The 27,832-nt window shown below is 39.4% G+C and overlaps 1 protein-coding gene across 1 annotated transcript in view; it reads right to left on the reverse strand.

Annotated features, from left to right (window-relative positions):
• The window catches only part of SAMD12 (sterile alpha motif domain containing 12), a 388,682-nt gene that overhangs the window by 207,455 nt on the left and 153,395 nt on the right, over positions 1-27,832 (reverse strand). Inside the window, 1 exon segment of the mRNA XM_057734974.1 lies at positions 6,643-6,772. Within this exon segment, the coding sequence (XP_057590957.1) occupies positions 6,643-6,772 (130 nt within the window).

The following is a 27,832-nucleotide window of genomic DNA, read 5'->3' on the forward strand; positions in this document are numbered from 1 at the left end:
CGGAGGATTCAGGGGGTTTCTGGTTAAAGCAGAGGCAGAAAAGGTTGGCTGTAGAAGGGAATAAGGGCATACTTTCTGGAACAAGAGGCAGGAGAAGACAGATGGGATAGTGGGTAAACGGTTTTAGGGAAATCCCATCAGACAGCGTGTAACTTCTCAGTGTAGCAGAAACCAGACCTCTACTAGAGGTGAAGAAAGGACCTGGGAGGAGGCATGCTGGGACAGCCACTCAACAGGCCACTGGGATGAAGACAAGGCTGGGGGAGGCACCATGGCTCCACGGACGCCTGGCACCAAAGTCTGTTCCGGGGGAAGGTCATCAAGGGCTTTCTTCAGCAAAGGTTTCTAACGCAGGATTCTAAGCAGGAGCTAGGGGGTGGGTTTCCGTTAAACCTCGGCAGAACTTCCTAATAATTAAGTATTTCAGCTCTCAGCTTCATGGAGAAGTCCTACCACATAGCTTATCCTGGGAGTTAGAGGATGGGTTACTTAACCCAGATGAGGAGGAGTAAGACAGGCTTTTGCGAGAGGTGGTATCTGAACAAAAGCCGGAAAGGAAGTTGGAATTATCCGGGTAAAAGGGTGGGTTTGAGGATGGAAGAAAAGAGCATGGCATCTGAGAGTCCTGCAGCTCAGAGTAGGAGGGAGGAAGGAAAATGAAACACTGTAACCACCACCGTCATCCAAAATCAGACAAAAACCAACAACCAACCAAACAAAAAACAACCGTTTGCTTTTTAAAAATTATGAAATGCTCATCCATGGAGGTATCTGAGCAGAAGCTGGCTGGCCATGTAGCAGGGATGTCGGAGAGGACACACGGGGAGACAGCTGATTGAACGGGTGGGGGGACGCTCATTCCCCACACTATTCCCTCCCACAAGCACTTCCCTGACTAACACTCCTGGCCTCTCTCCTCCCCTCTGCTTGGTGCGCTGGGAAGCAGGAAACGGGTTTGCCCAGCCCAGCCTCACGTTCTGTCCTGTCTTGTGACCTGCATGCCTGATGTCGCCTGCTTTCTCCCAGGCAGTTAGAGAGGCACTTTCCAGCTGCGCCAGTGACCAGAATGCCTGATGCAGAAGGAAAATATTCTTAGCAAATCAATCCATCTGAAGACCTAAATGACATTCTCCAAAAAGCTTTATCAGGAATGGAGCTGATATTCTGATCTCCATTCATATTTCTCATTGAAAGGGGTATTTTTAAACTGACCCCATAAAACCTCGGATGACATCTGAAGTCCCTTCTAACAGTCATAAATCTATCCTCCTGAATCATTAAGACAATCAAATTTAGCATCCTTGGTTTAAAAATGCTGAGAAGTATAGAGGTGATGTCAGTAAGCTTTCTATCAAAGGGGGTTAAAAACCAAGAATAAATGCTGTTATTAGAAAACTAATTTATGGGAAACTCATGCCCTGATGATGTCAAAACTTTGCTAGGCGGATATAAAATGCTGCTCGAGATTCAATAAAAAATGTAGAGCAGTTCATACAAAAGAGAAATGTAACAAACTACAAAGATATACAAACGTAGAACACACTATCCAGAGGGAAAAGCAATAAAGACAAGACAATGGACGGATGAGGCACTATGGTCGTTCAACAAGCCCACGTTTTATTGGGGTACACTGGGTTCTACAAAGCAGTGTTCTCACAGATACAGCACATAAAATAATTACTCGGCTTCTTTTGACACTTGTTAACTACCCACCCCATTGGCCTCGATGGGTAACTCTAACCATAATAAAAGACTAGGAAGACAACAGCAGAAGGGTAAATGTCAGCAAATGCACAGAGCCCACAATCCAAAGGTCTGGAAAAGAATAAAGACGTTTCCCCTTTATTCAACAGCATAAGCAAGTACTACCAAATTTCAGGGTGCTACATCGCAGCAGAATATTTTGAAAAGGGGAAAGAGGTACAAATGGGCAGTACAAAAAGAACCAGACGTATTCACGGATTTTGCAGGAGACCATTGAGAAATAGGACAAGTCAATACTGGCTACCTGCAGGGGACATTCTCACGGTAAGTATTTATTCCTGCAGGCATCTAAAGGATTCCCACCGGTTCCACGAAACAGGCCACGTGGAAACCTTTTACACATTCAAAACAGCTTTTAAAAGTAACATTTTGGTACTCTGGGGCGCTCTGAGCACCTCACCCACGAACATAAGTCTTTAAACCTGGGAGGGGAAAGAACGCTTTACAGACAGAGGCTTGACGCTGAAGGAAATGAGCTGACTTTAGCAACCACCACAGGAAGAATACCAGGCACAGCCAGGGGCTGAAATCGCCTCAAACCTGAAAAGATTCTTAACTGTGCATAAAAGAGAATTCGAAAGTTGCCTGTGAGCTTACACCTGGCCCCAGGAGAGCTTCCTCATCAGCATTCCAAGCCCAGCCTCAGAAAGCTGGGGAAAGAATCTTGCAAGCACAGGAAAATGGACAAGTTTCTTTCCTTTCAGCCTAATATGATGATTTAAATCTATCTATCCTAATGCCTCTCAGGTGTTCTAACCATCTAGCCTGTTAAGAACGCTTCTGCAGGGAGTTACCACCAGTATCGTCTCTTCTGATTAAACGTATCTGCCGTCAAATAGCAGGTGCTTCTGGATACGATGAAATTCTCAGAAATTCTAATAGGAAATTTGCACAAGGGTTTGAATGCTGGTGTGTTAAAACATATCTTAATCTTAGACACTGGAGAAACTGGACGGCGAGGGGTGGGGAGAAGTTTGTTTAGAATTTAATGTCTTTTAAACAAAGGCATCAGAAAGATGTTAATATAGTGGAATGTTGGCAAAAACCAGTTTAAAAAAAGTGAAACAAATACTGAGGTTAAAGGGTAATTTTCAAGAAAGTTAAAATCATGACTCTCATCAAATACAAAAATGAACGCGTCTAAGATTTTGTGGGAGACTGATAAGATGTTACAACCAACTCAAAGGAGAATCCAAACAGCAGACACATTTTTAGATCAGGAGGGGTGAAATGAATGTGTAAATGGGAGGCAAAACTCACCTTTTCCACAGTAGATTGGGAAGTCAATTGAACCTCTGGGGGACAGAATTTATACATCTACAACGAGAATTATTTTATACTGCTCTCAGTTGCCTACAACTTACAGAGCTGTAAAATAGCTTCGTGGAATCAGAATTAGATAACCCGGAATGATGTGCTATTGACGATGCACAGTTGTCTATGGAGGCACAATTTTTTCCCTACACAGATCACTGACCATTTTATTTATTGCTGTTTTCCCCAAACCTGGTACAGGGTAGATGCTCCATAAATACTTGCTAAATGGATAAATGTCTACTATGTATCAGGCGTAAAGCTAAACCCTTCACATGCATCATCCCCTTTAATCTTCCCAACAACCCTTCAAGATAAATGTTATTCTCATATCACTAACTTGAAACTAGCTTGTGTGATGTCCCACAGTTATTACTTGTCAGAGGTCGAGGGGTGGAGAACAGGGGAGGGGGAGGAGGATTTGCCTCAGGTCCGTCATCAGAAAGCCCACCTTCTTTTTTTTTCTTCCTTATTCTTCTTTCCATTCAACATGTTTTTTTTTTTTTTTTTTTTTTTATCATCATGGTACCATGTGCCTCTGAGTTAAGGGATTGTTTTTATGTTACAGAGATGTAACATGCTGCCTTGAGCATGATATTGGAGATCCTTGCTTTAAGACAAATAAATGAACAGCAGTACTCAGGAGAAGCTAAGCATAAATGAGAGACACATGAGCATTTTTATTGTGGCCTTGCAGATAAGCACAGGATACTTACCAGCCCAGATCCCAACCCCCATCTTTAGGTGCTCATTATAATTTTCAGGATAATAAAGACGGATGAATTCAGCACTGATTATGCATGGTTCATTTTCACAGAAAGCGGAGCAGCACTTAGGAAAACAGCAGCAGCTAACATTCACTACCTGCTTACTATGACCGTGAACTACTTTCACAGTAACACTCTGAGGCGGGTGCAATTATCATCTCCTCTTTACAGGTAAAGAAAGCAGAAGTAGACCAAGTCACCTTCACAGAATCACAGAGCTAAGCTGCAGGTCTGGGCTCTGACCTGGCACTTGTAACCACCGCCCAGCCCTCACTCTAAGACACTCTACTGTCTGCATCGGCTGTTGAGGCTTTTTCTGCCATCATGTCTTGATTTTTCACAATCCTCTTTGCCCAGTTTATCAGAGCCTACAAGTGTACTAGGATTCCCGCAGCTTCCAGCATCACAAGGCTGGTAACTGCAGGCTGGCTTCAGCCCTGAGAGCTATCTTCTGGCCACTTGGCACCTGTGATCATTTGGATAGTTTACATGCACCCTTGGAGAGGCAGGGGCTGGAGAACAGAGGACAAAAGCGGTCTTCTGAGGCCTTGAATGGGTGAATGTCAGAAAGATGTGTGTGCTAAATGTTAATCTGAAATCATTCTCTCCTAAGTCCCCCAATAATTCCCTGCTTTCTTCTCTTGCCAGAAAACAGGCTGCCCTCAATGAAATAACAGTATGTTTTTAACCTCCAGATGAGTTTCGACATGAAGAACAGTGCAATGCTGGTATGTAGAAGGTGTCAATAAATGATTAACTTAGTGGTTTGTTTATATCACTTCATTTAATCTTCACAATGACTCTCTGAGACAGGTATTATTATTATTATCCCTAGTTTGGAGATGAAGACGTGAGGTTGAATAACTTGCCTAGGTTGAGCAGTTTGCTCAAGATCCCAAGAAGGCTGAGATTTACCAATACCAGAGCTGTTCGTGGAGACCAAGTCTGCCACTGAAAGCAATATGACAGCTGTCTGCAACATGCCACTTAGCAGAAAGCCTTAGGAAGTGGTACCATTTACTCCGTAAGCATTGAAGCACGAGATCTGTATTTCTGAGGGGCGTAATGCTCACCCCTCTTCAAACCATCATAAACGCTTACCCTTCCCTCAAGGGTATCACAGAACTCCCACTCCTAACAAAAGATAACGCTACTTTCAAATTAGATCATGAAAATGGCTTTGCCGTTACTATCACACAAACAATAAGAAACAGACTTTATCTGACAAAGGTTACCATAATCAGCCAAATGGTTACTAATCATTGATAACGTTTAGGGGTGGAATAACTGGCCCTGTATGGGATTTTCTTATATCTTTAAGAGAGGGGCTAAGAAAAATAACCTAGACACTTGGAATTTAAGCTAAGTTCTGATGCTGCCTTCGGGATTTCAGGAATTTCATCCAAATGGGCCATTATCTCTAGTTCAGAGGAGAAAAGAAGTACATTAAGGACCATTTCTATGCTGAAGCTAGGAGGATTTCACTCTGTAAACTCAGTTTGAGCTACACCTGTGTGTTCCTTCCATATTTAAACATTACTAACTTGGTCATCAGGAATCTGATAATCTAGCTCAGTGTTATTTAAGTGTTATTTAATATCAGAAACCTTTTTTTCCAGATCAGATTTTCTGTACAATTTGAATATGTGAAACAGACACACGCATCTCAACCCAAAGCATGTCCCTCTGGCAGCCTCTAGTGCACCCAAGGGCTCCACGGAACGCACTTTGAAAATCACCCATCTAGTCCTGCTCTAAAGAGTTATGATCTTACTCCAGATCTCAGAGCTACAGGGTAAGAATTGAACTGCGAAAAAAAAGAAAGAAAAAATAAAAGCATTCTGCTTAACGTGCCCCTTTTCAAAGCAACAGGAGTGAATATAGAGAGGCTGGCATTTCTGAAGATGCAAAGTATGAGTCTGCAAAGGGCTTGGCATCAAGTGTGCTGAGCTACTCAAGAGCAAGTCACTTTCCCACGAGAGGGTCAGTTTTCACTTAGAAACAAGAAGAATCTGGGCGAGAATCAGATCTTCTCAACATTTTGTTTCGCCCCCTGAAGCACAGTTTTGGTGCACAGAGCATGTTCCTCTATCCTATCTTTCACTACAGGGTTTGCAAAAGAGGAGGGTGGGAGGCATGCTGCCCACAAACAAGCAGGATCTCAGGGCAGGTGGGTAGGAGAGGTCTGCAAAAGACCCCCTTACTCTGATGGGCTCCCTCTTACCCAGCCCATTCTTCAATTGAAAGAAACGATGCTATGGGTTTTTACATCTCATTATACTGTCATATTTCCTGCTGCCAAGTGCTTCTCGACCTTCACATATAATACTCGAAGCCCCTTGATCTAAATCGAATCTTAACTTGTGCTTTGAAGGTATTCATCTCGGGGCAGTAAGTTAGTAGTATTATATTCAGTCCAGAATTTTCCTACTTAGAAATCTTCTCTACTTAGAACATCTACCTACGGATCCTGTCACCAAGTTAATTTGAAAGATTTCTTCCCTTTCTTTTCTCCAGGACTGCTATGCTCTTATTTTCTCTAGGATCACCACCCCTTACCCTGACTACCACCTACTTTTATGTTGGACATTCAAAATCCATCGTTCCCTGTAATAACCACCTAGGCTTGCTAAGTAGCATGGCGTGCCCAGATCTGGAATTTATCACCCCTTTTAAAGCAAACCCATGCCAGAAAATTTCAGCAGGGAGATGGTTTTTCGTTGTAAGGGTATGGGAAAGGCCACTGAGATGGGGAGAGGGAGAGGGAGTGAAATATTTCGGATACTGCATACTTTACCAGTTATGTCATGCTGTTTGAACGACTCGCTGTAGATCTGATACTGATTCGGACAATGTTTCTTCAACCACTTGCAGACATCCTGCTGAGTCCACAGAGCCACTGGTTTTGACAGCTTCACCGTAGCCGACTATAAATAAAGAAGGAAAAGAAGGTCCATTAACGCCAGCCCCAGCTTCTAACAGTAGGAAGGCACTACTGTTAGAAGCTGTATAGTGTGGTAAAGACTATAGGCTGGATTCCCTGAAGATAAATATCTGACTCTTGTCCTCCTCTGAGCCTCTGCAGACCTTCTCCATACCCCTGAAAACTGGAAAGAAAAGGTCCAGGTGGAGAAGGTCATGAAAACTATAACTATCCTCGGGTTCTCTCTACCAGGAAATGTGTCCAGGAAGTTTTCTGATGACTTCTCTAACAACAGCACGATTGGGTTGCTAAGCAATTGATTAAATTTTAGGGGTGAAAGTTGCCTCAAACTTGTCCTCCTCTTCCTTCCACTCTGCATCCTCTAGTCACAGACTGACAGCCATATTCCCTCTAAACACTGTTTACAACCATTTCAATTGCTTTCCTAATTTTGATGAGGAAGAAGGGCCCCTGGCATGGATGGTGCAAATGAGCGAATGTTTTGTTGTTTGGTTTTCTCCTTTTCACCCATCATCCCCGTTCCCTCGCATGATTAAAAAGCCAGATCTTTGGCTCTTTTAGCTAGAAGTGTTCTTCCCACCATGGTTCACAAGTCAGCACCTCTGAATCTGGCTTCTTCCTGCTCTAAAAATTTTCCTTCAGATTAGCTGAATGAGTTCACAGCTGACACATCATTGCCCTGAAACCCCTTGCAAGTTTCTTGCAAGTAAAACTAATCACATCTTTTGAAAACTCCTATAAACCAGTCACAGAAGGCTGTAAATTAGGAAGGGAGAGGCAAGAGGATAAAATTGTTTATACATCAATATACATCAAACTTCCTGGGCAGTCATTCTTTAACTTGCTCATTTCCTAGGAAACAGAGCACCCTTAGCACCAAGACAAGTCCCATCAACTGGAGATTCAGGTGGAGATTAATCCAAACACATCACGTCGACTCAAAAATACATCCTCAGTAAGCCCACCACGTATGCTTGTATTATACATTTTCTTTTATTATTAATCCAGGTGTTCTGAGGTGAATGCTCTAGGTGCTGCCTTGCTTTTCCTTCATAATATACCCCTACTCAGCAGTAATTTGGTGTTACTTGCCCGGACAGCGATAAAGTCAAAGCTTCAGGCACAGCTCTTTAAGACCATACGATCTATAAGACCTATAGGAATATGCCCCCATGTAACAGGCAGAATAAAAATAGTGGGGAGGGATACAGATTCCTACCATCAATAAGCCCTGTTTGTCTTTTACTCAGATAGTGATACACATATCGGCCCCATGTATTAACTGATTTTTAGCCTTGGCTCTAATATGAACTTGTTATTAGTTGGCTATATGTTAACTCGTGAAGAACCATGGTGACTAACTTTTTATTAGTATATTTTGAACTGTATGATTCTTTGGGCCATCACATATAAAATAATCACTTATAAAATAAGCCCCAGCCTGCAGCTGCCTTCTCTATTCTCAGAGCAGTCTTCCATTTGTTCTGCCTCAACTTCTCCTTGTGTAGCAGCCCAAGTCAACCTCTGTTCCTCTTGCTTCTATCATGAGGCCCCTAACCCCAACAGCGACCAGGCTTCGGGAGCAAATGCCATAACCTGATTTTGTTTTCTTTTTTTTAATTGAAGTATCGTTGATTTACAACGTTGTGCCAATCCCTGCTGTAGAGGAAAGTGACTCAGTCAGCCATAGAAAAGAACAAAATAATGCCATTTGCAGCAACATGGATGCAACTAGAGATTATCATACTAAGTGAAGTCAGAAGGAGAAAGACAAATGCCATATGATATCACTTACATGTGGAATCTAAAATATGGCACAAATGAACCTACCCACAAAGCAGAAACATAACCTGATTTCTTTAAAGCACTTAGGCCTTATTTCTATGTGCAATTTGGAACAAGAAGCATGTGTTAAACGCACATCAATCTATTCATCACATTGTCCCACTGGGAGGTGCAGAGTTGTCCAATCTACATAGCTCCATAGTGTTACTTCAACCACCCTCCTTTCCTCTACTACCCAACACACATGCCTCTCTCTACACCCAACTTAGATAATTTTCTCCAATATGCTGCGTTTTATCTCCCCCCACAGTAGGAGCCTAAACCAAAATAACAGTTTGTAAAACAAAGAAACAGTATTTCATATTTATTAGAAGCTAATAACAAAGACATCTTGCTCAAGGCAGATATTAGAAAAAACACTTGCCGCATTTCTTTCTCTACACTGAGGTCTGCTACATCATTTTCTGATTTCCATCACTGGACACAATGTTGCTTTGCTCTGCTGCCCAAAAAGGCTGGAGGCAGTTTGTTATCTTAACCCCTATGCACTGTGACACCAAGCAGAATTCTAGGCATTTTCTTTCTGAATTGGTCCTGGCCTTTCTATAAACAATCTGAGCATGCATTTCAGATGCCTTCCCTTTCTGTTTTACAGAGACCTCACTTTATGCAAAAGACATATTACATTCCTGAGGGAAAAGTTGTTTGCAAATTACTTTTTTTTTTGGCAAGTAATGCCTATTTTTAATTTACCCTTATTCAATAATTTTGGCTACATTTTATAGTAATTTCTGATTTGTATTTAAATGAAAAGAATTCTTAAGTTTTAAGTTCTTTAAGGTAAACTTGAAGCATTTCTGCTAAGTAATAAAAAATACTTTAAAGAAGTTTCATATTGAAAGAACATCGATATTATAAAATGCTTTTAAAGTTAAGTTTTATCTTGTAATTCAATTATCCCTTATTTGTTTTGCAATACAAATTCTCTTTTAATTTACTGGGTTTCCATTTAAAAGAGAATGCTGAAATTTTAAGCCCCCAAGTTGATTGTGAAAAAGTAGAGAAAGCAAAGATTGTTGTTTACTTCCACTGGCAGGACAAAGCAAGCTTTATGGCCAAATATCAGAAAGTGGTAAACATACTTGCACAGCATCTCATTTTAAGCAAGCATTTGCAAACTCTAAAATTGCTTCTTCCTTCTCTTACCATCTTGTAATGTTTCTTCTTTAGTTCCAGGTCTTCTCTTTTATTGGCTTCCATTGTGTAATCTTACTCAAGAATCGAGAAAGGAAGGAAGAGAGGAGAGAGGGAAGGGGAGGGGAGAGGAACACACACACACACACACACGCACACGCACTAACCCACTAATGTCTATTTTAGCAGCTTTTATGTTCACTTACCAAGAAAGGGCCTCTAATCATCAAGAAGGATGGGCTAGTTCACAGAATACTTGGCATTTAAACGAAATAAGTTTTAAGTACTAATAACGCCCTCTTCTGCCACCTTAACTCTTCCATGGGAAAAATGTGGTTAGACAAATTTTAAAAGCTATCTCTTCTATTGTATTCTATCCCCAGGGTAGTTTATGAGATCCTCTTGGTCATTCTTGGGTTTAAGCCAAAATATTTTATGATGAATGAAGCTCTTAAATGTCTTGCCTCCCGAGGAGAAGATATCTCACTGCTAGAAAGTTTCCAGGTAAAAGTTGAACACCTTTCCTCTTGGAGGAATGAAAGACTCATTTCATTCACATTTTCCAACTTTGACCACTGCTTTAATATCACCTGGATCATTTTATGCTTCCTAATTTGTGACGCCCATCTCTTCTGAGCAGCGCAGCTCCTCTACGTCGCAGCAGTGACTAAGCAACTTCAGTAATTTTCCCAAGTATACAGTGTGGCATTGATTAGTTCCTTCAACCGTTCTTCATATGACATCCGTTTCAGACGTTTCACTTTCCAGTCTGCTCCACAGGGCACTGTAGCTTGTTATTGTTTCCTTCAAAAGCAAGTGTCCTAAATATGATGACTACAAAAATGAAATGTGTTATTAAGCCTAAACCTTCACTATTACTGAGTCATATCATTGAATACACTGAGCTTAGAGGAAAGTTCTAAAACTTTGTGTCTTCTTTAAATGAATTTCTGTCAAACCAGGGCTCTCTTATCCCAAAGGTAGATTTTTATGAACCTCAGTTTAGTAGGTTTCAATCTATCACTTGAGATCCTTATTAAACAGGGTATTTAGTTATTCTCCCATATCTGTACCATCCATGTTAAAAAAAAAAAAAGAAAGGTCTTTGAGGTCTTCAACCTTAAAAAGTATAACAAGATTCTGGGATTGAAAGTTTGAGAACCATGTTTTAAAGCATCATCACAATGCTGCCATTAATGAAAAAAAAAAAAAAAGACATTCGGCTCAACATAATTGTTTTCCCTTAACTTGTCCATATTGAATTTTTCGATGGCTTTCTTCCTTCCTAAATGCTCAGAACCACAGAAACTGAAAGTTTGAAGGAACCTAAACAGTCAGTATGTTCAAGTTCAAACCCAAGGCAACAGTCCAATCCACTTTAAGACATCTAAAATGGTGACTAGTAAACCTGGACCATGATGGATGTATCAAGGGTGTGTGTATGTAAACAACTTTATTTGGATACATAAAGACCAAATATCAACCCCCTAACTGAAAATAATTACTGCATTTTTCTTTTCTCTTTTTTTGAGGCTGCATGAGATCTAGAGAAATCTAGATCTAGATGTGAGAAGATGATCTAGATGAAAGACCCTCCCTGAAAATTACAGCATTAGAAAATGCATCCTGTGAAACATACCATTATTCTATCACTGTAAGCGTTAGTAGTTTAAAATGGTCCTTTGTATCAAAGCCAAAGTCAGAGTTCCATCATCTTTCTCACCGACTTTTCAGTCCTACTTTGAGCAATTCATGACAAATCTCACTACCCACTGCACTTATTTCCAGTCCACACATCACACTGGTGCTCTCCATGAGATCACGTCTTTTTTTTTTTTTTTAACCTTGGTGTATGCCAATGAATCCCAAATTATATCTCTGTCTCTGTTGTCTCCCCTAATTAAAGAATCAGGGACTTCCCTGGTGGTCCAGTGGTTAAGACTTCGCCTTCCAATGCAGGGGGTGCAGGTTTGATCCCTGGTCAGTGAGATAAGATTCTACATGCCTCGCGGCCAAAAAACCAAAACATAAAACAGAAGTAATGCTGTAACACATTCAATAAGAGACATTAAAAAAGGATCCACATCCCCAAAAAAATCTTTAAAAGGAATCAAATATACAACTGATGACTTCACAGTTCCATCTGCATATCTAGGAAACATTTCTAATTCAACATGTCCAACAATGAGCTCCTGTTCTTCCTCTCGAAACTGCCTTCTACAACTCATCTGAGAGACACGCTACGCTTCCCATTGCTGAAGCCCCAAATCTTGGATTTCTCACAGATGCCTCTCTTTCTCTTATGTTCCACACTCATCTATTGGGAAAACTTGAGGGGTCTACCCTCAAATATATCCAGACTCCAATCTTTTTCATCACCATCCTTGCTATGATCCTGATCAGAAACATTATGCCACATCTAGACTACTTCATCAAGGTACCTAATGCACCTAACAGGTCATTTTGTTTTTCCCTTGCCCGTATTTTAAATCTTTAGAATGTTTAACACAACCTCAAGCTGTCTGAGCACTTATACCTGTGATGCCACTTTTACTACTCGTTACCACCTTACTACTCTTTTCCTAATACATGTGCTCCCACTATACCAGCTTCCTTGCTGTTGCTCACAAATGCCAACTCTACCCGCTCCCATTTTGCCTAAAATGGTCTTCTCCCAGGTACCCACATAGCTAATTCCCTCACTTCCGTCAAGCCTTTGTTCAAATGCTACCTTTTCAATTAAGTCCTATCCTAATCTCCCTAATAAAAATGCAACGCTCCTCTCTCCAGCTTCCAACACTCCTTACCCTGTTCCACTGTTTCCTTCTTCATGGAAAGTATCAGCTAACACACTACAGAGTTAACTTATTTTGTCTTTTATTATCTGTTTCTTTCCACCAGCTTGCAACCTCCACAAGGGCAAGGATCTTTTTTATTTCACAAAGAAGCCCACACTTTAGGACAGTGCCTGCCACACAGCAGCAATAATTTGCTGAAGGAATGAAACGACGGTCTGTCCATCATATATCACAGCTCCTATAGCCTTGAGTGTCAGAAAACTGGTTCAAGTATCAGCTGTGCTTTTGACGTTCCCAGGTTGGGAGTAAAACAGGCTTTCCTCCGATTAGATTTCTTTCATGTTGAGCCAAAAAATGCAGAGGCTTTCCAACACTATAATTCTTTGCAAGATAGCTCACATCTCTGATCCTCATTTTTTTTTTTTTTAATTTTCTGAATGACATGAAGAGTGATATAATAAAAGAACTTGGCATTTGGAATCATGCAGACCTGGACTGAAAGCCAGCTCTGGGAGTCACTAGCACTGTGACCTTGGGCAGGTCACTAAACCCTTCTAAACGTGCTCCTCAATACGCTGGAAATAATTCCTATCTTGTCCTTGGTGGAAGGATTAGAAGTAGTTTATCTAAATGCTTTAACCTGCCACACATGATGTGCTCAGCAGAGTTATCCTCACATCTCTTGAATGGCATCAGCATGCTCTCCTGCTGGATTTCCAGGCCTGATTTGGAGGAGCAATAGTGCAGGGGACACAGACAGTCCTCGGAGTCCAGCTTACCTGAGCTGAGTGGCAGGCATTGTGAGATGGTGTTGGGTGTACTGAGCTGAGATCCAAAGAAAAACAGCTGATAGGAAAGGAGGAGGATGAAAAGGCACTAGTGGGAAAGGTGGGTACAGGAGCAGGGAGACAGTGAGAAAATGTAGAAAAAGGAAAGAAAAGACAGACGGAAAAATAAAGATACCAAATTAGGAGACGCAAGGAAATGGTCCTCCTTATTTAGGCTGGCTTTGCTGCAGCTACACAAATATCACCTCATGTCTTTCAATAATAGGTTGTGCCATTAGTTTTTCTCTGACTTAGCTCTTCCTTGACTCCAGGGACAGTGAGGCACAAAGTGTCCTAATTCCACACCACAGACACAGCCCCGATTCCCCAGGCACCTATTTATAAAGGCACACCATCCAGATGTGTAGACTCTACCACTCACAAGCTGTGAAGCGGATGCTTGCATGTAATGCTTGTGAAGATCTGTGCATCCCAAATGTGCGCTACTGGGTATCAGGATTTCTAACAATAAAACCTCATGGAGGGAATAAACAGACATGGGCAGGCAATCAACGGGAAACAAGACGCCTCTGGAGTCCCGGATGGCTCTGGTTATCAATGCCTGCCTTTCTTATCAGCCCAGATTGTTGCACCTGTCAAGAGGGACATGAGGGAGAGGATCACACTGTACTTTGTGCCTGCCCATAGTACAGTGGGAAAACCCATCACACATCCGCCCAGATGAGCACACCCTACAGGGGAGAGGCTGTGCCTATAAGGTGCCAATGCACACGTACATTCCGAGCACATTCCTTATGTGGAATCCCTGAGTGAATGCTGGATGAACAAAAGCAACAATGAAAGCAAACAGGAACCATAAAAATGTTATTGATCATCATGTCATATTTTTACAAAAATTCCTTTGGAACAACAACGTGGTAGATCGATAACAAAAATGTCCTCAATGGAAAAAAAAAAAGACCCCTTGCAAGATGACCCGAGATCCTTAAGTCACAAGGTGACATCTATTTATTTCTCCACCTCTGGAGTCTGGGGGTGGAGGAGAAGGGAGCTTGTGGCTTGCTTTGATCAAAAGAACAAGGCAGCTTCCCACTAGCTATCTATTTCACACTTGGTAGTGTATATATGTCAATGCTACTCTCTCACTTCGTCCTAGCTTCCCGTTCACCCCAACCCCCCACCTGTGTCCTCAAGTCCATTCTCTACATCTACATCTTTATTCTTGCCTTGTCACTGGTTTCATCAACATAACACAGGGAGATCAACTTGATGATTGGTGACGACTCAGAGGGGTGGGATAGGGAGGGTGAGAAGGAGTCACAGGAGGGAGGGGATATATGCATAAATACAGCTGAGTCACTTTGTTGTACAGCAGAAACTGGCACAACAGTGTAAAGCAATTATACTTCAACAAAGAGCTTAAAAAAACAAAAAAAGAACAAGGCAGAGGTGATTAGGGCAAGGTCAAGAGGCCCTCCGTGGTTGGGCATTCTTCTTGCTCCTCTGAAATTGCTAGAACAGGCCTGGTTAAGTTGGACCAAATCAGGCTTGGGAATGTGGCAGAGGTTAATGCCATTCTAGACATAATATGAGGTACAATTTCATAACAGCTTATGGGAAGAATTGTTTCAAGTACTTTAGATAAATTGTCTTTAATCGTCCCAACAATCTACAAAGAAGTTATTATTTTCAGTTTATAGAGAAACAGGCTTAGAGGGGTGAAGTAACTCATCCAAGGTCACACTGCTAGTGAACTCAAACTCCATGCTATCTCTCTGGCCTGATGGACATAGGGGAAAAATGAGGATCATGATGTCACTTTGGCTTGATGGACGTAGGAAAAAAAAGATGTGACTTATCTTACTGAGGTTCTCAATGCTACACTGTTTCCTTAATTGAATCAATGAAGATAAATCTGATAAAAAACAACTCTGCCTTTGTCCTAACCTGGGTGTGCCAAGCTTTGAGCTGGGATGGGCACCAGTCATAAGACTCCTAGTCCAGGGCTCTTTGTATTCTCCTTATTATGGAAGGAGGCATATTTTTTGCACTGTACAGTAGGGCAATGCCAATTTCCATCTCTCATTTACATCACTAGTAAAATGTGAATAAAAAACATTTCTCCCCATCTTACAAAGTTGTGAAGATCAAATGAAATAATCAAAAGGCTGAGTGTTCACTCTGGATGATTTAACAGAAAAAGAGAGGGCTGATGAATCTTAGGGAAGTTGAGGGCACCATGCTGTTGGCACTCAGGAGAAAGCAAAAACAGTAAGAAAATGTTGCTGCAATTATATTTAGCAGGGGCAGGAGGGGGATTTGGGTTTGGAGAGCATAAAAACTCTAGAATCTGTTAGGGTAGGGGCCAGTCTATGTACAGCTTCTAATACTAGTGATACTGGGCTTTAAAAGTTAAGCCTATATAAAGAATAGTCATTCTCCAGGTCCGTGACTTTACAGTGGCAGAATAATATGTCCATATGTTCAACTGAGCCACATGACAACTTAATTTAATGGGAGCTGTTATGGACTAAGTGTTTGTGTCCCCCAAAATACCTATGTTGAAGCCTGACCCTCAATGTGACTGTATGTGGAAGCAGAGACTTTATGGAAGTAATTAAGTTTATATGAGGTCCTAAGGTGGGGTCTTGATCCCTTAGGGTTACTGTCCTTATAGAAGAAGAGATATCAGAGAGCTCTTTGTATCTCTCTCCACAGGATGTGGGCACAGCAATAAGGTAGCTGTTTCCAAGTCAGGAAGAGAGCTCTCACCAGAATTTGCATGCTGGCACCCTGATCTTGAACTTCCAGCCTCCAGAACTGTGACAAAAATAAATTTCTGTTATGTAAGCTGCTCAGTTTATGGCAGCTCAAGCTGACTAATACAGGGACAAATTCTAGTTCAGGTAAATGGGTCAGTTGGACAAAACAGCCTGACAGTCTAAGGTTGATAGAGCTTTGAAAATCTTACTACATACATATAACAGGGAAGAGAATAAAATGAAGATAAGATGCATTATATGATAAAAGCAAAACCACATTTTTCTTATATATTTACATTTACCTTTTAAATATTTTCATACAGTTAAAGAAAATTTTACTCAGGGTTTATCTCATTAACACAACTGCCTTTACTTTTTTAAACTAGTTTTCCAGAATCCATGTCCATGAACATGTTTTTAAGGCCACATTTCCCTGTGGACAAAAAATTATGTACCTTTAACTTGCTTACCAATTTAGGTCATTTTTATGCTTCTAGAGTCATCCTGTCTATTTTTAACCTTCTTGTTGCTATCAAGGAAAGCATGCACATGGTTTTTTAAGAAGTTATACCAAACAGCTTATAGTGAAAAACACAAGTTCCATCTCTTCTCACTGGAAACTTATTTCCTCGACATTGAATATGTGAAACTCAAACTTCAGTGTTCATAAAGTTTTATTGGAAAGTGGCTCTGCCCATATGCCTTCATGCTACAAAGGTGAGTGAATGATTTTGACAGAGATTGAATGACCGGGAAAGCTGAAAATATTTACTATCTGGTTCTTCATTTAAAAAGTTTGCCAATCCTGTTCTACATGATGAGAGATTTTTCTCAATTTCACCTGCCAAATTATCTACCAAATTTTAAAATTTACTTCAAAAATTGCATTTTAATTCCCACAGACTGCTGTGGGAATTATTATTCTCTGATGTATTCCTTTTTCAAAGGAATACATCCAGAACTTTCTTTTTTTAATGAATGCATTTTTATATGGATGCAATATGTTTTTTGAATATCTTTGAGGATGCAAAGAATTTTTTAAAGGAGAGTTTTTATTATTCAAAAGTTCTCTTTCACATATTTGATTTTATCTGTAGATTTCCTGCGAATATCTGATTTATATCTTTATCTCTAAATTAAAAAAAACTGAGGTAATGCAGCAATGGAGACTAGACAGGGATTTCTGTGCATCTGCATTGGGCTTGATGCCTGAGTAGCCTATTACTCAAAATGCTCCCCAAATACCAAGATGAAGATGACCTCACTCTTGAGTTCCAATGCCCACACAACATGCTCCAATTCATCCTAGATGCTTAAAAAATTAACTTTTAAGACACAGTATTTTTTTCTTTTGCTTGAGGCATAAATATCTGGCCATCAGGCTTTCCTTCTGCAAGCAGGAATGGGCAACGAAAAGACTGTTTGATGAACGTGTTTACTGACTCCCTGTTTTACGTCCTGTTTCTTACTCCTGTCCCCAAATCTAGAACCTCTTTGAGATTTTACAGTGAAACTCATTGGTGAAACTACTCGCTTCCTTTCTCATTGTTATTGCCATCTACTGTTTATATTCCTTTACCGTTTCCTTTAAATGGTATTCAGCAGGAAAAGGACATAGACATGTGTGTTAAGTTTGCCACCAGTACGGACGATCACCACATAACAAAAATTGTTATCATGATAATATTTCATATATACAAAAGAATATATGTCCACATATACACACACACACACTTGTATTCCACTGGAAAGCTAATAATTTAATCATTCCTCCATTAATAGACAAATTATCTTGTTTCTGTTTTTTTGCCACGACATATTTTTTTTCCTATGCATGTTTTATTTAATACAAAAAACCCATAAATGTTACTTAAAGTCCTACTCGGGAGAAAAAGACCACAACATATTTTGAAAAACCAACCTCCCCCCCACCCCGGCTTCTACCTCCAGCTATTGCCCCATTTTTCTATTCTCTTCACAGAAACATGTCTTGAAAGAATTGTCTGGGGTAACAATCTGTTTCAGCACCTTGTGCTGTCATTCAAGTCAGGCTTCCCTCCCTCCTCTTCCAACTGAGTATGCTCTTGTCACGGCCACCGAGGCATCCAGGTGGCTAACTCCTGTATCACTTTCTCCAACATCACTCCTTCCTTCATGTAGCCTCTTGGTTGTACCTGTTACTATGAGACACACTGTGATGTTGAAATACTTTCTTTTCCTGGTTTCCATACATCTCACTCTAATGGTTTTCTTCTACCTCTCCAGTTACTTCCCTTTTTGCTAGCTGCTTCTCCTCTGATTCACTCCTAAATGGTTTGTTTTGGGATTTGATCTTGAAACCCCTTCTACTCTCTATGTGTACTCTCATATGTGGTAATTTCAAGTCCTATTGGCTTTAAATACCATCTATAAGTCAGTGATGCTGAAGTTTTATACTTCTCCCCCAATATCCCTAACTTCAACTTATTTAGACAAACTGCCTACTCGATGTCTCACTTGGATGTCCAATAGGACTTTCAAACTCAACATGTCCAAAACAGAATTCACGATTTCCCCCAAACCTGTTCTCCCACCAGTGTTTCTACGTCTTGGGAGATACTGACCCAAAGTCCAGTAATCATCCGTTTCATTCCTTAGGTTTCCCTTACCCCGACCCTAATACACAAATCCATACAAATCCATACCAGGACTGTCGAGTCTGCATGGAAAATGTGTCCAGGATCCATACACTCAAGTTTACCCCTTCCAACCCAAAAAGGTAACCATTTGTCACCTAGACTTTGGCAATAATTTTCTCTCTCATTTGCCAACTTCCACACTTGCCATCTATAATCTATTCTCCATAGCTCAATAAAGATAAACTCTTAAATGTGTAAATCTGATTGAGTTCTTCATTGCCTTCTTCCACTTATAAGAAAATCCAAACTCCATCCTCTAGCCTGCAAGGCCCTTTCCTAGTGCATCTCCAAGTCTTCTTTGCCTTGGTCTTGATGTTCCAAGACCAAGACATTCTCATCTTCTTCCTGTTCCTCCAACACACAGAGCCCATCCCTATACTGAAGGCTAGCTCTTCTCTCAGTTGTCCTCATGACTAGCGTTGGCTTGTCACTCAGATCTGAGTTTAAATGTCATTTCCTCAGGGCTGACTTCCTCAACCATCAGATCGTAACTAATCCCCAAGACATTTTTAATGCATTATAGCCCTTCCGGTTATCTAACAGTTTCCCACTTACTTGTTTACTGTTATATTCCCTGCACCTGGCACCTAGGCAAAAAATAAATATTCTTTAGATGAATAAACCAAACAGTAAATACAGAGCTATCTCCAGAGTCTGGAACTGATTCTTGATTATGATGATGTATAAATTCTAGAAGTGAGAATACAGAATTATGCTTTATCTCCTTATGTCTTTGAATAGCTTTAAAAAAACAGACTTTTAGTGCAGCTTGAAGACCACAGCAAAGATGAGCAGAAGGTACAGAGATTTCTCATATATTTCTGCCCACATACATACATAGTCTCCCCATTGTCAATACTCCCCACTAGAGAGGTTACATCTGATGAACCTACATCGATACATCATTATTATCCAAAGTGTCCACAGTTTACATTAGGATTCACTCCAGGTGTTGCATGTTCTGTGTGTCTGGACAGATGGATAATGACAGGTATTCACCAGTATAGTACCATAAAGGGTAGCTTCATTGCCTTAAAAATCCTCTGTGCTCAGCTTGTTCATCCCTGCCTCTTCCCTAAACCCCTGGCAACCACTGATCTTTTACACTATCTCCATAATTTTGCCTTTTCCACAATGCCATCTACTTGAAATCATATAGTATGTAGCCTTTTCAGATTAGCTTCTTTCACTTAGTACTAGACATTTAAGTGTCCTCCATGTCTTTTCACTGCTTGATAATTCATTTCTTTTTAGAGGTGAATAATATTCCATTGCTTGCATGTACCACGGTTTTTTTGTTTGTTTGTTTGGTTTTTAAATCCATTTACCTACTGAAGGACATCTTGGTTCCTTCCAAGTTTTGGAAATTATGAATAAAGCTGCTACAAACATCGCGGTGCAGGTTTTTTTTTAAAGTAAATTTATTTATTTATTTATTTATTTATTTATTTATTTATTTATTTATTTATTTTATTGGCTGTGTTGGGTCTTTGTTGCTGTGCGCGGGCTTTCTTTTTTTCACTTGTGGTGAGTGAGGGCTACTCTTCATTGTGGTGTGTGGATTCCTCATTTTGGTGGCTTCTCTTGTGAAGCATGGGCTCTAGGCATGTGGGCTTCAGTAGTTGCAGCACATGGGCTCGATAGTTGTGGCTCACGGGCTCTAAAGCATAGGCTCAATAGTTGTGGCGCACAGGCTTAGTTGCTCTGTGGCATGTGGGATCTTCCTGGAGCAGGGATAGAACCCGCGTCCCCTGCACTGGCAGGCGGATTCTCAACCATTGCGCCACCTTGGAAGCCCCTCGGTGCAGGTTTTTGCATACATGTAAGTTTTCAACTCCTCTGGAAAAATACCAAGGGTAACAGTTGCTGGATAACATGATAAAAATATCTTTAGCTTCGTAAGAAAGCACCAAATCGTCTTCCTAAGTGGCTGTTCTATTTTGCATTTCCACCAAAAACAAATGAGAGATCCTGCTGCTTCATATTCTTGTCAGAGTTTGATATTGTTAGTTCTCAGGATTTTGGCCATTCTAATATGTATGTAATGGAATTTAATTTTCATTTCCCTGATAACATATGATATGGAGGATCTTTTCATATGTTTATTTGCCATATGGACATCTTTAGTGAGCTGTTTATAAAAGTCCTTGGCCCATTTTTAAATTGGGTTGTGTTTTCTTATTGTTGAGTCTTAAGAGTCTTTTATATTTTGAATAACAGTCCTTTATTAGATACGTCTTCTGCAAATATTTTCTCCCACATGATGGCTTGTCTTTTCATTCTACTGATAGTATCTTTCACAGAGCAGAAATGTCTAATGAAATCCATCTTATCAATTATTTTTTTATATGGACCATGCCATTGGTGTAGTATCTCAAAAGTCACTGGCAAACCCAAGACCATCTAGATTTTCTCCTAGCTTCTAGGAGTGTTACAGTTTTGCATTTTACATATAGGTCTATGATTCATTTTGAGTTAATTTTTATGAGTGGTGTTAAGTCTGAGTCTACAAGTTCATTTTTTTCCATGTGAATATCCAGTTGTTTCAGCACTATTTAGCTCTTCTCCATTGATTGCCTTTGCTCCTTTGTCAATAATCAGTTGACTATATTTATATGGGTCTATTTCTGGGCTCACTTTTCTGTCACATTAATCTATATTTCTACTCTTTCACCAAAACCACTCTGTCTTAATTACTGTTTTATAGTAAGTCTTGAAATTGTGTAGGGTCAATTCTCCAACTTTGTTCTTTTTCTTTAATATTGCATTAGCTATTTTGGGTCTTTTTGTCTCTCTATACAAACTTTAAATTTTGTTTGTCAGTATCCATTAAATAACATGCTGGGATTTTAACTCGGAATGCACTGAATCTATATAGCAAGTTGGAAAGAACTGGTATTTTACCAATATTGAGTGTTTCTCCATGAACATGGAATCTCTCTCCATTTATTTAGTTCCTCTTTGATTACATTCATCAGAGTTTTGTAGTTTTCCTCATATAGATCACATGCACATTGTTAGATTTACATCTAAGTTTTTCATTGTGTGTGTGTGGGGGGGTACTAAACAGTATAGTGTTTTTAATTTCAAATTCCACTTGTTCACTGCTGGGATATAGGAAACTCAGTGACTTTTGTATCTCAACCTTGTATCTTGCAACCTTGTTATAGTTCTTTATGAGTTCCAGGGTTTTTGTTTTTTTCACATTTGGTTAGTTTTTAAAGATTTTCTACATAGACAGAAATGATATTTTTAAGCAAAGACAGTTTTATTTCTTCCTTCCCAATGTGTATTCTTTTTTTCTTTTCTTGTCTTATCTCATTGCCAGGACTTTTAGTAGGATGTTGGGAAACAGCAGTGAGAGGTATTTCCTTGCCTTCTTCCAGATCTTAGTGGAAAAGCTTAGAATTTCTCACTATTATGTATATTAGCTGGAGGGTTCTTGTAAATATTCTTTATCAGGTTGAGGAAGTTCCTGTCTATTGATTGGTTACTGAGAGAGTTTTTCTCATCAATGGGTGCTAAATTTTGATATTGTGTGATTTTTCTTCTTTAGTCTATTGATGTGATACATTACATTAATTGATTTTTGAATGTTGAATCAGCATTGCATTGCTGAGATAAATCCCACTTGGTCATGGTATATAATTCTTTTCATACACTGTTGGATTAGACTTACTAATATTTGTTGAGGATTTTTGCATTTGTGTGAGAGTTATTGGTCTGTAGTTTTTAGGGTTTTTATTTTCCTTGTAATGTAATGTCTTTGTCTGGTTTTGATATTAGGAAAATGCTTGCTCATAGAATGAGTTAGGAAGTATTCTTTCTGTTTCTATCCACTGAAAGAGATCATAGAGAACAGGTATAATTTCATCCTTAAATGCTTGCTAGAATTCACAGTTAAACCCATCTGAGCCTGGTGCTGTTTAGGGAAGTTATTAATTATTGATTCAAATTTTAAATAGATATAGGCCTAATCAGATTATCTATTTCTTCTTCTGTTTTGGCAGATTATGTTTTTCAAGGAGTTAGTCTTTCATCTATGTTATCAAATTTACATGGACATAGAGTTGTTTATAATATTCCTTTATTAATGTAGTGATGTTTCCTCTTTAATTTCTGATATTAGCAATTTGTGTGATCTCTCTTTTTTTCCTAGTTATCAATTTTATTGAGTTTTTTAAAAAAAGAATCAGTTTTTGGTTTCATTAATATTTTCCACTGATTTACTGTTTCCAATTTCATTGATTTCTGCTGTGATTTTAATAAATTCTTTTCTTCTGCTTCCTTTGGATTTTATTTGTGCCTCTTTTTCTAGTTTCCCCAAGGTGGAAACTTAGATGATTTTTAGATCTTTCTTTTCTGATATATGCATTCAATGCTATGGATCCCCTTTAAGAACTGTTTTCATTTCATCCTACAAATTTTGATCAGTTGTGTTTTCATTTTAATGTAGTTAAAAAATTTAGTTTCCCTTGAAATTTCATCCTTGAGAAATGTGTTTAGAAGTGTATCATTTAATCTCTAAGTATTTGGGTGATTTTCCAGATATTTTTCTGTTACTGATTTCTAGCTTAATTACATTTTGGTCTGAGGGTGGATATTAAATTATCTCTATTCTTTGAAATTTGTTAACATGTGTTTTATGGCCCACAATGTGGTCTATCATGGTGAATGTTCCAAGTAAGCTTGAGACAAATGCATTCTGCTGTTGTTGGATAAAGCAGTCTACAGATGTCCATTATATACAGTTGATTGATGGTGTTGAGTTCAACTATCCCTTTACTGATTTTCTGCCTGCTTGTTCTGTCCATTTCTGACAAAGGGATGCTGAAGTCTCCCAATATAATAGTGGATTCATCTATTTCTCCTTGTAGTTCTATCAGTTTTTTCTCACACATTTTGATGTTCTTGTTAGGTGCATACACATTAAGAGTTTTAGGTTTTCTTGGAAAACTGACCCCTTTATCATTATATAATGCCCCTTTCTATACCTGATAAATTTCTTTGCTTATCCCTGATAAATATCCAGTCTATCTGTAACTAATATAGCTATTCCTGCTTTCTTTTGATTAGCATGGTGTTTGTTTCATTTACTTTTTATCTAAATGTATCTTTACATTTTTTAAAGTGAGTTCCTTATAGACAGCATATAGTGGGTCTTATTTTTTTCATCTACTCTGATAATTTGTCTTTTAATTAGGACATTTAGACCATTAGCATTCAAAGTGATTACTGCTATAGCTGAATTAATAAGCACCATATTTGCTTCTCTTTTCTACTTGTTGAACTTATTCTTTGTTCCTATTTGTCTTCCACTCTCATGATACCTTCTTTGGTTTTAATTGAACATTTTATATGATTTCATTTTCTCTCCTTTATTAGTGTGTCAGTTATACCCATTTCAAAACATTTTTTAGTGATTCCCTTAGAGTTTTCAATATACATTTAAAATGAATCCAAATCCATTGGGTTGGCCAAAAAGTTCATTTGGTTTTTTTCCATAAGATGTTACCGAAAAACCTGAACGGATTTTTTGGCCAACCCAATACATTCAAATAATGTTATACCACTTCATGGGTAGTGCAAGTACCTTACAGTAACAAAGTAACCTAAATTCCTCTCTCCCCTCCCTTGTATCATCATTGCTATTTATTTCACTTACACATAAGCATATATGTACATATGTGTATATAACTGACTATATTGTTGTTATTTTGAACATTTTAATCTGTTAGATCTATTAAGAATAAAAAAAGTAAAAGTGTTTCTTTTACCTTAACTTATTCTTCTCTGGTCCTTCCTTTCATATATAGATCTGAGTTTCTGACCTATATAATTTTTTCTCTCTCTAAAGTTCTTTTAACATTTTTTGCAACGCAAGTCTACAAGCAACAAAACTTCTTAAATTCTTATTTGCCTATGTTTATTTCTCCTTCACTTTTGAAAGATAATTCTGCAGGGTACAAAATTCCAGGCTGGATTTATTTTTTCTCTCAACGCTTTAAATATTTCACTCCACTCTCTTCTTGCCTGTGTAGTTTCTGAGAAGTCAAATGTAATTCTTATCTTTGTTCCTCCACAGGTAAGGTGTTTTTCCCCTCTCTGGGCTTCATTCAGAATTTTTTCCTTAATATTTGATTTTCTGCAGTTTTGAACATAATATACACAGGTTTAGTTTTTTTTTTTGGTGTTTACCCTGCTTAGTGTTCTCTGAACTTCCTGGATCTGTGGTTTGGTGTTTGACATTAACTTGGGGAAAATCTCAGTTATTATTTTTTTCAAGTATTTTTTTCCTTTCTCTCTTCCTCTGGTATTACACATATGTTAAACTTTTGGTAGTTGTCCCATAGGTTTTAGATATTCTATTCTGAGTTCTTTTTTTCTGTTTGCTTCTCAATTTTGGAGGTTTCTACTGAGATATTAAGTACAGAGATTCCTTCCTCAGCTGTGTCTAGTCTACTACTAAGCCCATCAAAGGCATTCTTCATTTCTGTTACAGTATTTTTGACCTCTATTGTTTCTTTTTGGTTCCTTTTTAGAAGTGTCATCTATCCACTTGTACAGTCCATCTGATACTGCATTCTGTCTACTTTATGCATTAAAGTTCTTAGCTTATCAATCAAAATTGTTTTAAATTTCTGGTTTGATAATTCCAATATCCCTGTCACATCTCAGTCTTTTTCTGATGCTTTTTCAATCTCTTCAAACTGTGTTTTTTGCCTTTTAGTATGTCTTGTTATTTTTCCTTGATAGCCAGACAAGATATACTGGGTAAAAGTAACCACTATATATATATAAATGGCCTTTAGTAATGTGGGTGGTAAGGTGTGGGTGGAGGGGAAGCCTGCTACAGTCCTATGACTAGGGCTCAGTCTTTCAGTGAGCCTGTGCCTCTGTACTGTGAACTTTACACATGCTTCTCTGTTTCCCCCACCTTAGGCAGAGCAGGATGGTTAGAGTGGGCCGGAACTGGGTATTGCCTTTCTCCCCATATAGAAGGCTAATGGGGGCTAGAGTTGGTTATCTCCCTTCCTCCAGGTCAGTTAGGCTCTGAAAATACCCCAGCAGCTTAGGCTCCTCTTAAATAGTTTTTCCTGAGGGCAGAACTTGTTAAGAAGAACAGAATGTGCTCTTGTATATCAAAGTGGTTCGTTTCCCCTTCCCTCTGCCAATGCACAAGGGAATCTGTGTCTGATATTCACCATGAGAGCCTGGTAGACTTCCAAGAGGTAAAATTCACAAAAAGTATGGTATTCCCCAATGACTGGGACCCCAAGTCATCTCTCAGACTTGTTTACACTGAGTCTTCAGCAATTCATCAACTATAATTCGGGTTTCTCTCTCCCAGCACTGATTCACATGGGGGTTTATGCTCTGGTTGGATGTGATTCTCTGTATTCACCTGTTGGTCTCTCTGATTAAGGGGGCAGTAGTTTTCTCTGTGACCTCCCTTCTCTTGTGGATCTAAGAAGAGTTATTGATTTTTCAATCTGTTCAACTTTTCTCTTGTTATTAGGATGGAGTGGTGACTTCTAAGCTTTCTTACATGCTGGATCAGAAACCAGAGTCTTCCTTGTGTTTTTTCCTGACCCAATTTGATGGTAGAGAAAGGCTTTGGTATAAGGCAAACGGGAGCAATGAAGCAACCTGCAAAGCCAAGAACAGTCTTATGCGGGCTTCCCTGGTGGTGCAGTGGTTGAGAATCCGCCTGCCAATGCAGGGGACATGGGTTTGAGCTCTGCTCTGGGAAGATCCCACACGCCACGGAGCAATGAAGCCCGTGCACCACAACTACTGAGCCTGCGCTCTGGAGCCCATGAGCCACAACTAATGAGCCAATGTGCTGCAACTACTGAAGCCCATGTGCCTAGAGTCCGTGCTCGTCAACAAGAGAAGCCACCATAATGAGAAGCCTGAGCACCACAATGAAGAGTAGCCCCTGCTCTCTGCAACAAGAGAAAGCCCACGTGCAGTAACGAAGACCCAACACAGCCAATAAATAAAAATAAAATAAATTAATTAATTAAAAAAAAGAACAGTCTTATGCATCTGAATTTGAAAATCATGAAGTTCTGTCCTGATTCATTCATTCATTCATTCAAATGTATTTACTTGATACTTGATTGGCACCTTGCATCGTGTAAGGTGTGGGGGTACTGAGCAGTGACTGACACAGAAGAGGCCTTTCATAGTACACTTTATACAAGAATGAGACTGAAAGACCAAGAGATCTAAATAAGGGATAGTGGATGACACCATGAACAGGCCCTCAGCCTGACTCTGTTCAAATGGAATTCCAGGGACCTAGATTTGCATCTTGGTTTTTCCATACACTGGTTATTTAATTGTAAGTATGTGACAATTTCTTTATGCCTCTGCTTCACCATAAAGGAAAGGAGGATAATATGTTTATCTCATAGGTTTGCTATGATAATTTGATTAGAAAATAAACTCAAAACATGACATTTATTCTGTTACTTCTGACAATTATAATTAATAAGTGACAGCCTCTGCCATTATTGTCATTTTCTCATTGCTTCTACTGTTGCTATAGCTACTACTCCCACTACGGCTACTACTTATGGTTAATGAAGTGTAGGTCAGGTGCCAATCAGGATTAAACATGTTTTTAGAAACATTCATTGACAGCTGCATAATAAACCAGATTTGTTATTTCTCAGTGGCATAATTTACCCATATTTACAGGGAGGCAAAAATACAAAGGATTTGATGGTTGCCATTCCATAACTCTTCCAGAAAACAGCTTGAAAAGGTAAGAAACATGGCATCATATTCTGTTGATTTCTTAGATCCAGGCATGAAGCTGGCAGTTATTATTCACAAGAGGAATCTAAGCCTTCTCTGTGATTGGCCACAAATAGCCAATTAAACATGAATCCAAGACCCCAGTCAGTACACACACACCTTGGCCAAGAGAAGCATTTTCATTTGCTCAGTCTTTCTGTTAATCTGTCTTTTCTTTCTGGTCCATGTGGCCGTCAGACCTTCTCTAGTGAGGATCATTCAGGGCCATA

Source organism: Hippopotamus amphibius, chromosome 5 (genome assembly GCF_030028045.1).
Source record: "Hippopotamus amphibius kiboko isolate mHipAmp2 chromosome 5, mHipAmp2.hap2, whole genome shotgun sequence".
NCBI lineage: Eukaryota > Metazoa > Chordata > Mammalia > Artiodactyla > Hippopotamidae > Hippopotamus > Hippopotamus amphibius.